Source organism: Thamnophis sirtalis, unplaced genomic scaffold, assembly GCF_051295495.1.
Source record: "Thamnophis sirtalis isolate CommonGarterSnake01/CBP01778 unplaced genomic scaffold, rThaSir2_p1.2 scaffold_1, whole genome shotgun sequence".
Taxonomy (NCBI): domain Eukaryota; kingdom Metazoa; phylum Chordata; class Lepidosauria; order Squamata; family Natricidae; genus Thamnophis; species Thamnophis sirtalis.
Window position 1 is genome coordinate 164,193,904 of NW_028261381.1, and position 13,150 is coordinate 164,207,053.

Here is a 13,150-nt window from a genome sequence, read left to right on the forward strand (position 1 = left end):
CAATAGGAGAGCATGTGCTCATTGGTGCTACTGTCTGTCACACCCCCCCCCTGGAAATTTTGCATAGGTGTCATCCTGGAGTCATGGGTGATCATTCTGGAAGGAAATCCCAGATGTGGATGTCAGTGCGTGCAAGATACGGACAATTGCAGAGTAGAGGGGAAAAAAGAAAAGGGTGAGTGGGGGTGGCAAAGACAAGAAAGAGCCTTCATTGCCCAGCCCATCTCCTGAAACTACTCAGAGATTTCCCTGCTCTTGCAAACTGCAGTCCAAACCTCTGAAACAAAATCTTCTGGAAAGGCAAATTCACCCAGGAGCAAATCCAGTCCACGAGCAAAGTCTTCAAGGCTCTGGCATTCTTTGGTGATCTCCACCATGCTAGAGGCTGTGGGAAATGAGCCAGAGGTTAGGACTCAAGAGCAGTGGGATAAAACATCATTTGGAGCAAAGACATATTCGGACGTGTTCTGGGTACATTCATAAAAAGGCTGCTGGGAAGTTGAAGTTGAAGTTAAATAAACTTATATGCCACCCAATACCGAAGGACTCCAGGCGGTTTACATAAAAGACAATTTAAAAAGTACTAAAAAATTTAAAACTTAAGACAACAAAGAAGGTTAAAAACACAACACACTCAACCGTAGTAGGGCTGGATCTCATTCAAGAGGTCAACATCCCCAGGCCTGCCGGGAAAGCCAGGTCTTAATAGACTTTTTGAAGGCTACGAGAGTGGGGAGGGTCCGGATCTCTGGGGGTAGATCGTTCCATAGGGCTGGAGCAGCTACAGAGAAGGCTCTCGCCCGAGGCGCCGCCAAATGACATTGTCTAGTTGACGGCACTCGGAGAAGGCCCACTCTGTGAGATCGTATAGGTCGCTGGGAGGTATGTGGCAGAAGACGGTTCTGTAGTTATCCAGGACCTAAGCCATACAGGGCTTTAAAGGTAATGACCAGCACCTTGAAGCGCGTTCGGAGACTGATTGGGAGCCAATGCAGCTCGCGGAGGATGGGTGTAACATGGGTGTATCTAGGTACACCCAATATCGCTCGCGCGACTGCATTCTGGACCAGTTGTACTCTCTGAACACTTTTCAGGGGCAGCCCCATGTAGAGCGCAGCCCCATGAAGGGCTTGGCTTGTAGTGGGACACACAACTGAAGACAAAGTGTACTCTAAAATGTTGTTCAACATCTCAACAAGACCCCACAGGCACTCCTTCAAATAAATATGAAGGTTTATAGCATGCGCGCTGGTGGTGGTATTCAGCCAGTTCTGACAGGTTCTGGAGAACCGGTAGCAGACATTTTGAGTAGTTTGGAGAACCGGCAAACAGGCTGGCCCTGCCCCTTCTTTTGTTGCCCTGAACAGAAGAACGGAGCTGGAAAGCAGGTTAGTGGGTTGGGGAGAATGGGGATTTTGCAGTAACCTTCCCCCAGGAGTGGGGAGGGAATGCGGATTTTGCAGTATCCTTCCCCTGCCACGCCCACCAAGCCACGTCACCTCCACCAAGCCATGCCTACAGAACTGGTAGTAATTTTTTTTTTAATGCCACCACTGATGCTCGCTACCCAGCTAATTCAATAATTAGTCAGGATCCTTGTTTAATTTTTAATTTAATCAAGAAGCCTAACAGATACCAATCTGGTGGATGATCCACCAGTTCCATCTCCTTAAATTCAATGGAGGAGATGGGAAGCACATGGGTATCCAAGGGTGCCACATTGTCTACTTCTGGTATCGTTTTTTTAGACAAAATTAAGGGAAGGTCCATCAAAACCTAAAGAACCCTGTTCTAGGACAGTTCTCTTTATCTCTCTATAATTGTTACCTTCATTTCACATGAAACCATGTATGGATTGTCTTGCTGTATCAAGCTGAAAATCCATTTTGATCAATAGCCATCCGGATTCATCACCCTTCTCTAGAGCCGTGTTTTTCAACCTTGGCAACTTTAAGATGTGGCGGACTTCAACTCCCAGAATTCCCTAGCCAGCTGGCTACAGAATTCTGGGAGTTGAAGTCCGTACATCTTAAAGTTGCCAAGGTTGAGAAACACTATTCTACAATATAATTCCCCAAATCCAGAATCTGAGGGTGGGCTGGCTCCTAATCTGGAGGTCCCATCCAGGCAGTAGTGACGACAAGGTGAAAGGAATCATATATTTTTTTTCAACCAACTCCCTACTCACCCAATTCGAGGTCACGGATGCCCATGTAGCTTTCCAATAAGTCGTCCATTTTTTCAGCAGCTTCCTCCTCAAACTCACTTGGCTGTGAACAGAAGGAAGGAAGGAGATCAAATGGAACTGAACTGCCAGCGTTGATAGGAACGCCTTGTAGTGCTTCTCAACCTTGGCAGCTTTCAGACGTGTGGACTTCAATTCCCAGAATTCCCCTGACACCACCAGGATGGTCTGGGAATGTTGGGAGATGAAGTCCACATATCTTCAAACCACCAAGGATGAGAAACATTGGGCTGCACCGAAGCTTCAGAAGCAATGAAATTTGGTGCCTTCTCATGACCCTTCAGAGCAGGGGTGGGCCGTGACCCGACAAAAGTGCGCACGATAAAAGCATGCCGACAAAACCGCATTGCTAAAACCGCGATATCATCAACGCGGCAACAACAGCGCAGAGACAACAGCGCAGAGACAGAAGGGCACTTTACAACAGTGCGTCGACAGAAAGCCGATTTAACTTAAGGTAAGGGTTAGGTTTAGGGTTAGGTTTAGGGTTAGGGTTAGGGTTAGGGTTAGGGTTAGGTTTAGGATTAGGTTTAGGGTTAGGTTTAGGGTTAGGTTTAGGGTTAGAGTTAGCGTTACGTTTAGGGTTAGGTTTAGTTTTACAGTGCGCTTCTGTCGCCGCGCTGTTGTCGGCACGATTCAGCGCTCATTTGTCGGAATGCTTTAGAACTCGCGGTTTCGTCACCGCGGTTTAGTCAGGCACGTTCGCCCTTTTATCGGTGGGGTGGGCTGCTGCAGCACCTCACAGGTTCGGGAGAAGCTCTAGCTAAGAATCCGCCCAGTTCAGAGAACCACCCCTTGCTGGCCCCACCCGCCCCACCCGCCCCACCCACTCCACCCCTCCCAGGAATCCCCACGCAGCCTGTTGTGGATGCCAGGTAAGTACAGGGCCTGCACAGAGGCTCGAGGAGGAATAAAAACGGGTCTCCCAGAATTTCCGGCCTCCGGAGGGGCTCCAGAGCCCAAGGAATGTCTTTTTCGCCCTCCTGGAGGCTCAAGGAAGCCTCCGGAGCCTCAGGCGGGTGAAAATGCCCCCCCCCAATGCAGGAGGCCGACTAAGTCATGCCCATCATGACCACGCCCACCCAGCAACCGGGCTTAGGCATTTTCCTAAGGTTAGCCCTGAGGCAATTAACTCATTTCCAATTAGCCCCCAAGTTTCTTATGTACAGTACAGTGGTGGGTTGCAGGCAGTACGCCCCGGTACAGGCGTAGCGGAGCCTGCCTGGAGCACTGGGTACCATTCTGGTATGGTGCTCCGGAGGGCCCACCCACCCACCCGAGCTCTTTACCTGTCCTTTAAAACCTTTGGAGCTTCCGCACACATGCGTGGCGTGTACAGCGCCTGCGCGATGCTCCGACGAGCAGCTGGAGCATCGCAGAGGCGGAATCATCGCTGGCAGCTACAACGCATGTGCATGCTGCGCGCATCCATGTGGGCGATGCTGGGCCCGTTCCAACTGTACCGGTTGGAATGGGATCCGGAACCCACCACTGGTACAGTACTACGAGAATATGGGCATCTGGTTAATCGGATCCCTGTCCCAGAGCATACTCACTGCCTGCTCTACGGTGGCAGTGCCCGTTGCACGCAGCCGTAGAGTCTCCCTTCCGCTGCCTATTTTCTCCTCACTTGAGCTCTTGCTGCTTCGTGTTCTCTGGCTGATCATATCTACAGAGGGGAGGAGAAAAGAAGACCAAGGACTCAACATCTGGGTCAAAGACAGTGTCAGGCCTGGAAGTCATCTTTTACATTGGGCCTTCAGGCCTGCCACATTTTCTACTGTGGGAAAATGGAATGTGGGGGAGTATATGGAGTATGAGAAATATGTAGTCTAAATAAAATTCTTTTCTCCGAGAGTCAAGGACATCTTGCCCTGCACCTCGAGTGGTGTGACTGGGAGGCATCTCCAGTTAGGACAAGGCCTGATTGGAGCATGTGATGGACATGTGGGTGCTGGGCAGGGACTTGAACTTTCTGGAAACTTTCAGATTTGGGTTTTCCCAGAGGTGTCAATACGATATCTCTAATAAAATGGAACTTTAAGGAAACTCAAGCTTCAGATTTTTCTTTCGGTGGGGGTGTTACTTGGAACCCTGACAAACAGTGGACATAACAGAAGATGTCTGAGCAGAACAATACTCTTCAGCAGAATGAAAAAGTTGCAGAATTCACTTTTTTTTTTTTGCTAGATCCCCTTGAAGTTCATAAACAACTGTGTAAAAGTGAAGATGGGGATGGAATAAAAAAATGGCTTGAAGACTAGAGGCAGTTGATTATTACACATTGTAAGGCATCTACTAGGAGAGGAATGGCATTCCTTTGGGCCACAGGCTATATCTGGAATTTGGGGACCATGTTATATAGACACCCACAAAAAGCCAGCTATGGAATGCAGCCATCCACATGGTATTTGCTAAGAAGACTTCTGAGATCAGTGAGGTGATGCTGTCATAAGGTAAAGGTTCCCCTCGCACATATGTGCTAATTGTTCCCGACTCTAGGGGGTGATACTCATCTCCATTTCAAAGCCAAAGAGCCAGTGCTGTCTGAAGACGTCTCAGTGGTCATGGGGCCGGCATGAGTAAATGCCAAAGGCGCACGGAACACTGTTGCCTTCCCACCAGAGGTGGTTACTATTTTTTCTACTTGCATTTTTGCATCCTTTCAAACTGCTAGGATGGCAGAAGCTGGGACAAGTAATGGGAGCTCACTCTGTTATATGGAGCTAGGGATTCAAACCGCCAAACTGCCGAATGTTTCTGATCGACAAGCTCAGCATCTTAGCCACTGAGCCACCGTGTCCCTGATGCTATCATACACGTATGTTTTAGGGTAACACTTTGCTAAAATGGTTATCTCCCCTTTAATTTTTTTAAAATTAAACACATCCTTAAAAAATTAAAATAGGTAAGGCACAGAACCATATCAAGGATCGAGAAATTAGAATGACAGGCACAGGCAGTTCTCAAGCCCTTACACAAAAGTTCAAACGGTAGGATTATTGGGTCAAATTGAATTAATGACTGAAGATAGGAAATGATGGAGGAGGAGGAGGAGGAGGAGGAGGAGGAGGAGGAGGAGGAGGAGGAGGAGGAGGAGGAGGAGATGCTGATGCTGATGCTGATGCTGATGCTGATGCTGATGCTGATGCTGATGCTGATGCTGATGATAAGGTGGGACCACAACATGGACAAAGTAATAGAAAAGAAGCTCTAGAATTCAAATAGACAAGCCTCTGCAACATAATACTCCAGACTTAACAATTGTTGGTAAAAAAAGACAAAACAATCTGAATAGTGAATGTGGCAGTACCTAAAGATAGCAGAATAGAAAAGAAAAAAAAACCTGGAGAAAATAATAAAATTCAAAGACTGGCGAATAAAACGACTGTGGCAAAAGAAAGCAAAAATAGAATCAATATTGAAAGGCATGTAGAAAGTTATCAACCAGCCCTCTCCCAGAAAAATGAAACATCCTAGGAAATAGTGAAAAGGCAGAATATTACATTTCCCTGGATGTGAAAAGGGAGAAACATGTTTTAAAGACAGAATAGCTCCCTGCAGCTGCCTGCCCATCCCCCTTTGTCAATGGGTCATTAAGATGCCCAAGCCAGTCCCTTTAAATAATAAAGAGTTCTCCCCTTCAGCTTCAGGGTGATAAGGCATGATTAGCCTTTACCCAACTCACCACATGGCATCTGAGAACTCAACCAAACCTGGATTCAAGACACAGCCTAGAGAGTTGCCCCTGTGGCATCATGGGAGTCTGACAAGCAATCAGAATACATTTCTTACACAGGAACAGGAAACAGAGAGGTGGGGCCGAACAGATTATAAAAGGCCCTGCAAGCCCCTCCCTCGACCCTTCTCTTCTTCTCCACCAACATTGAAGCATGTGATCCCCTTTTCTGTTCAGGACTCAAGCCATGTGGTCCTGTCCACCATTAAAACCATCTTTCCAAGCAGCCTCCATGTCTCCAGTGTCTTTTTCCCCACTTGGAGCCGAACCCACAAGGACATTTCTTTCAACAGGCACCTTGGGTGCCATCCCAAAACATCTGGAGCATGTCTTAAACATCACTAGCATTGACAAACTCATCATCAGTCAATTTCAAACAGCTGCTTTACTTGTAACCGCTTACATCCTATGAGATATCGGAGAACCGGTAAATATCACCTCTGACTGGCCCTGCCCCCATCTATTCTCTGCCTCCCAAGTCCCAGCTGATTGAGAGGGAATGGGGATTTTGCAGTAACCTTCCCCTGCCATGCCCACCAAGCCATGCCATGTCCATCAAGACATGCCGACAGAACCAGTAGTAAAAAAAATTTGAATCCCACCACTGGTGATCACGTGATCCCAGGACAGTGCAACTGTTATAAATACATGCCAGTTGCCTAATGCCTGAATTTTCTATCCCATGATCCTGAGGATCCTGTAACAGTTGTGGCTGTGAAAACCAATCATATAAGTCACTTTATTCAGTGTTGCTGTAACTTCAAACAGACACTAAACAAACAGTTTTCAGTCAAGGACTGCCTGTACACAATTCCCTTACAGAAATGGAGAACTTCTAACCATACAGCTCTGAGCACCCTACGCTATGGACCATGTTGGCTATGACTCCTGGAAGCGGTTATATGCCCACATTCGGGGACCCCAGATTCCCATGCCAGCCTCTTTCCATTTTAGGAGCCTAAATTTGAAATGAAAACAAGAGGGTCGTTGTTGGTTTTTTGCTTGTCGCAATCTAGAATCAGTCTGCGATCTTAAGCCATATTTTTAACCAAAGCAGAATTAAATAAACTGCCTGGCTCTTACAATGCTTGTTAAAATAGCTGGTATGCAATCTTTTCTCATTCATGACATTCTTTCAAAATGGCAAACAGTTCTGCTTATTATTATTTCCGTAAGATTACAGTATACATCAGCTGCTCCTTAGGAAAGATCAAGCTCCTTGGGGAGCTGATAATATTAGAATTTCCATCAGATAGCAACCTGCTTTCCAAACTGCAAGAAGGATGATTTTCTGCTCTTGATCTGACTTCCTGATGATATCCCCATTTATTTGGACCCATTTTCTGTGTTCTTATTTATGTTTATTCTTATTCCTGTTATCTTGTATATGAGTGACAAACTAACTAACTAAATAATGGGAAGAGAAAGGGAGGAAGAAATGAAAACCAGGGAAAATGAAGAGAGAAAAATCAGGAGTGGCTTTAACCAAAACTGGATTTTTATAACATAATCTAGAGCAGTTAAACAACTTTAAGGAAATCCAAAGCTTGAAAGAACACACAAATAAAGGAGAAAATAATCCCGAACAACAAAAATCAAAGCAGCAAATAAAATGAAGACTAAAGCAAAAAACAAAAAGATATTTCCTGCCTCAAATAATTAAACAAACCATGCAAGCGTCAACTCTTTGGGGGAGCTTTTCATAATCATGGTGCCACTATAGAGAAGACCCTGTCCCTTGTTTTCACTGTTGAGGATGGGCTATAGCCGTGATGCCACCTATGGCACATGTGACGGAAGTGGCCTGCAGAGCCATCTCTCCGGGAACACTCGCCGTCTTTGTGCATGCAGGAGTACCGGAAACCAGAAGAGCAGCTCCCTGGCACACATGCATGCACTGGGAAGCTGAGCTTCCAGTTTCCGGCGGGCACATGCGTGCCGGCCAGCTAGACTTCATGCCCGCATGTGCATCAGAAACTGGAAGACTAGGTAAGCAGTGTGCATGTACACACTGGAAACCGGAAGCTCAGAAAAGACCTTGACCATCAGGGGAGAAAAACAATATTTTATGCATTTATTTTTGCTAGCTCAAAAAATATTGACGGGCACTTTAAAGTGACCGACTGGCTGCTCCTCAGTGATGCTGGGCTGTGGTGCTAGGCCTATGGTGGGACTCTGTGGTGCAGCCTCTCTTCAGTGCTCAAATATCCACTTACCAAAAGCTCGTTTAGGTTGCACCAAGCGCAAAGTAAATGGCTGTGCCTGGGGCATCTCGCGCAACATCTTGGCAACTTCGTAGTGGCGGCATCCGACAATGGTTTGGTCGTTAATGGCTTCAATGCTGTCCCCAACAGAGACCGTTGGAATGCGGTTCATAATGCTACCTTCCTTAATACGCTATCAAATGGGGAAGTGGAAAAAAGGAAAAGTTTAGAATGAGAATAATCCTATCTATGGCCTAATGACCTTGGCTGACCTTGAAAAGTGAGGCAGGAGTAGCCATTTTCCTCAGGGTAAAAATGTCAAAATGGCAGCTGAGCAGCACAATCAAAGCTGCACCTATTTTTTTAAACAGGCAAAGCTTTGATTGTGCCATTGTCGCTGCCATCTTGATTTTTTTTTAAAACTGTACATTGAGGAGATCTCTGTAAGAATATTTGGGCCTGCATGGTATTTGAATGAGAAACTATTAAGAAATAATGAGGAACGGGTGTAATAATTGTGTTTCCTGCAGCAATGCAAGAATTTCCTTCCCATTTCCCATGCATTTGGAATTGTTTGGAAGCCACATTATTTGCTGCTGTAGTTGATCCCATGCCTTCCTTCCTTCCTTCCTTCCTTCCTTTCTTTCTTTCTTTCTTTCTTTCTCTCTTCCTTTCTCTCTCGCTTTCTCTCCTTTCCTTCCTCTCTCTCTTCTCTTTCTTTCTGTCTTTCTTTTCTTTCTTTTCTTCTTTCTTTCTCCCCCTCCCTTCTCTTTCTTTCTTTCTTTCTTTCTTTTCTTTGTCTCTCTCTCCCCCTCCCTTCCGTCTTCTCTCTCTCTCTTCTTTCTTTCTTTCTTTCTTTCTTTCTTTCTTTCTTTCTTTCTTTCTTTCTTTCTTTCTTTCCCTTCACTCTTTCTAGAAAATTATTCTTTCATATTCACAGTTTGTTAGTGGAGAAAAGAAGATTTTAGTGAATCATGCAAAATGGGAGGGCTGAAATTTTGTCTCTACGCTACTTATTGATGTGACGTGCACATGGGCTGTGGAACATTAAGAAATATCATGCAATATGAATGTTGAAAATGTCAACCAGTTTTTGTCAACTTGAAGATGAGTGGACTTCAATTCCCAGAATTCACAGAGACCTCCTCGCAACTGGTAACAATCAATTGGTTGCAATGTGATAAACTGGGATTCAAATTTAGATGACCTTGACCACACTCTCTAGCTTTCTCTCAGCTTAACCCAATTTCCCTAACCTGGTGCCTTCTCAGCATTTCAGACTACAAAAATCATGCTGAGTAGGAATTCTCACATTCAGAGTCTGATATATTTGGAGAGTCCCAGTGAAAGGGAGATTGGCATAATCTATTTTTGACATGGTGAATCCTCTGGAATAATTTATTTACTAGATTTATGAGCTGTCCATCTTGTCTAATTTATCCAGTCCCCATAAAAATTGCCTCATGTTGCATGTATCGGTTAGCCTTCCTCCTTGCCAACATTGAGAAACGCTGGCCCAGACCCTTCAACTGGTCCCAAATGCCACAAGCCAGCTAATAATGAGGCCATGTTATCGTTTATTTGTTGTATTACAGTCTATATTTATTCAATTTCTATGGCCGCCCATCTCAGTCAATGACTCTATTATGCAAAGCTTTCATATGCAACTCAAGAGGCTGGCTTATGAGTGAGATATCTGCAAGGTAGAATACAGAATAACAGAGTTGGAAGGGACCTTGGAGGTCTTCTAGTCCAACCCCCTGCTTAGGCAGGAAACCCTATGCCACTTCAGATAAATGGTTATACAATCTCTTCTTTAAAACTTACAGTGTTGGAGCATTCACAACCTCCAGAGGCAAGTTGTTCCACTGATTAATTGTTCTAACTATCCTGAAATTTCTCCTTAGTTCTAAGTTGCTTCTCTCCTTGATTAGTTTCCACCCATTGCTTCTTGTCCTGCCTTCAGGTGCTTTGGAGAATAGCTTGACTCCCTCTTCTTTGTGGCAGCCCCTGACACATTGGAACACTGCTATCTTGTCACTCCTAGTCCTTCTTTTAATTAAACTAGACATACCCATCCTACAACCATTCTTTACATTTTAGTCTCCAGTCCCCTAATCATCTTTGTTGCTCTTCTCTGCACTCTTTCTAGAGTTTCCACATCTTTTCTACATCGTGGCGACCAAAACTGAATGCAGTATATTCCAAATGTGGCCTTACCAAGGCATTATAAAGTGGTATCAACACTTCACGTGATCTTGATTCAATCCCTCTGTTTATGCAGCCTAGAACTATGTTGGCTTTTTTGGCAGCTGCTGCACACGGCTGGCTCATATTTAAATGGTTGTCCACTAGGACTCCAAGACCCCTCTCATAGTTACTACTATTGAGCAAGGTGCTGCATATACTGTACCACATTCTATTGTAGGTAGAAACATGGCTATTATAAATCAGCACGTCAGTCTTTTATCCTATTCCCAAAGACCTACCTTGATGAAAGCATAGCCAGCCCCGTTATCTGTGATAGTAAGTCCCAGAGCATCCTCTGTTTTGGTGACCTCCACCTCCTTCGTATCACCGCGGATGTGAGCGAAAATGAAGTCCTCCAAACCAATCTGGCCACCCAGCAGTTTCTGCATATCTACCTTGTGGGTGTTCAACGTGCAGAACAAGATCTGGAGGGAGGTGCAAATGCATTTATATTTTAGATATACTGTATAGGGAAAAGGTCTCTGTGGAAGAAGTCAAAAGGTCGGGAAATCTGAGTGGAAAGCATTTTGGAGCCCTCTCCTTGCCTGTCGCTTTCAGTGTCAGACCTGGGAGCCATCTTTTATATTGGGGCTTCCGGCCTGCCACATTTTCTACTGTGGGAAAATGGGAGGAGGGGATTATATGGAGTATGGGAAGGAGCCGAGGTGGCGCAGTGGTTAGAGTGCAGCACTGCAGGCTACTTCAGCTGACTGCAGTTCTGCAGTTCGGCTGTTCAAATCTCACCGGCTCAGGGTTGACTCAGCCTTCCATCCTTCCGAGGTGGGTAAAATGAGGACCCGGATTGTTGGGGCCAATAGGCTGACTCTGTAAACCGCTCAGAGAGGGCTGAAAGCCCTATGAAGCGGTATATAAGTCTAACTGCTATTGCTATTGCTATATAGTGAAAATAATGTTCTTTCCTCAGAGAGTCAAGGACATCTTGCCCTGCACCTGGGAGGGCTGTGACTGGGAGACATCTCCAGTTGGGCCAGTGTTTGATTGGATTATGTGACAGACATGAGGGTGCTGGGCAGAGGCTTGGACTTTCATTTGGGTGGGGAAAACCTGGAAACTTTCACATTCTTGTTTTCCAGATGTGCCAATATGACATCTCTAGTAAAATAGAACTTGGAGGAAACCCAAGCCTCGGAGTCTTCTTTCATTAGGGGTGTTACTTGGAATCCTGACATTTAGAAGCAGAAGTGATAAGATTAACATAGGGAGGAAAATATGGAGTTTATACAGGCAACTTCACACTGGGTTGGAAAAGCATTGTGAATCTATATTTGAGACTATTCTTCCCTAGTAATGCTTGTTTCCTGTCCCCCCTATCTCCCATCCTCTCCTGCAATAGACTGTAAGCCTTGTGGGAACTGAGCTTTCCAGCTCAAATTACTCCCTAACTCTTTAGTCTTCTTTTATCCTTAGTTTTCATAGCCCCAAACGTTTCTAGCCCAGCTTTTAGTCTGCTTCTAGACACAGGAAGAGCTCTTCAGTTGCCCCTTCGTGCCTTCTCATTCCCAAAGCCTCTTTGGTGCTGGAACCTGATGAATTAATCCTTTGTGTTTTCCCTTCCTGTTCTGTTATCCTCATGGTCTTTTTCCCTTGGGTCACTTGTTGTTTCTTATGTGTGATGCTGGAGGTATTTTTCAGAATACCTACACAAAAATACCTCTCTCTTCTGGCAAGATGCTGAATATTTTATCTTGTTACTGTATATTCTTAATGGGACGCTTGCTGCATCAGTACACAGTTCTGTGCTCCTTCCTCCCCCTTTCCTTCCTTCCTTCCTCCCTCCCCTTTCCTCCCTTCTTCCTCCTCTTCCTTCCTTTCCCCTTCCTTCTTCCTCTCCTTCCTTCCTCCCCTTTCCTTTCTTTCTCCTCCCCCTTCCTTCCTTCCTCCCTTTTCTTCCTTCCTCCCCTCCTTCCACCCCCTTTCCTTCCTTCCTCCCCCTTCCTTCATTCCTTCTTCACCCTCTTTCCCCCTTCCTTTCTCTTCCCATTTTCCTTTCTCCCTCCCTCCCTCCCTCCCTCCCTCCCTCCCAGTAACAGAGTAATGTAGAGTACAGTACAGCCATACCGAACATCTAACTACCCATCATGGGCATTGGAGCCTGGCCTCCTTGCCTAATGCTTTGGTGCCAAACACGAGGCCACCCACTTGGCTGAAAGGCTGAGAGCCCGGCTCTGGCCCTTAAATACATCCAACACACTGAACAGCCCCATCCTTACCTCTGTTGAGGAGATGTCGAAGACCTCTGCAATTTTGGCATAGAGCTCCTTAACATTGGTGAACCCCTCAATCTTGGCAGTGGGGCTCCCGTGGGCCAGCTGGGTGTGGAAGATGAGCCGAGGCCGTACCCGGGGTGGCAGCTGGGGTGGTCTTGGAACTGCGCCATTCTGGCTCGGAGTACCTCTTCCCGCTTCTGCAGAGGGCTGAGAGCCTCCAGTCTCCTGGGCCACACCGTTTTCCATGGGGGACCCCTTCTGCTGCTCTGCGTTGTCTTTCTTGCCCTTCTTTCCAGACTTCCGCAGCATTGAGATGCCAGGTGTTTGAACAAAGGGGACAATGGCCTGGATTAAATTATTGATGTTGCAGGTGGAACAGCAAGGCTGTAAGGCGATCCCAGCTCTGGTCTGCTACCGGGAAACCCAATCTCCCACCTTCCAGTAGACCAGTTTGGTGAGTTGCACCTGTTCCCGATGATGCCAC

General features: G+C 46.0%; 1 protein-coding gene across 1 annotated transcript; it reads right to left on the bottom strand.

The window, feature by feature from the left end:
• Nucleotides 1-233: 233 nt before the first annotated feature.
• Nucleotides 234-13,086, bottom strand: GIPC3 (GIPC PDZ domain containing family member 3). The gene is made up of 6 exons (XM_087701825.1): nucleotides 12,670-13,086; nucleotides 10,678-10,863; nucleotides 8,201-8,381; nucleotides 3,802-3,914; nucleotides 2,189-2,270; nucleotides 234-385 (listed from the first exon to the last, which is right to left on the bottom strand). The coding sequence occupies exons 1-6, from the start codon at nucleotides 12,973-12,975 to the stop codon at nucleotides 234-236; spliced, it is 1,020 nt and encodes a 339-aa protein (XP_087557951.1). The 5' UTR covers nucleotides 12,976-13,086.
• Between the last annotated feature and the right edge of the window lie 64 nt (nucleotides 13,087-13,150).

What these genes read in the sequence shown, in the direction of transcription:
- GIPC3 (XM_087701825.1), bottom strand. Translation starts at nt 12,975, where the DNA reads ATGCTGCGGAAGTCTGGAAAGAAGGGCAAGAAAGACAACGCAGAGCAG. An exon ending in TCGACATCTCCTCAACAGAG is followed by an intron (nt 10,864 to 12,669) that starts GTAAGGATGGGG and finishes ACCTCCCTCCAG; the next exon opens with ATCTTGTTCTGCACGTTGAA. An exon ending in GCAACCTAAACGAGCTTTTG is followed by an intron (nt 3,915 to 8,200) that starts GTAAGTGGATAT and finishes TCCCCTCTGTAG; the next exon opens with ATATGATCAGCCAGAGAACA.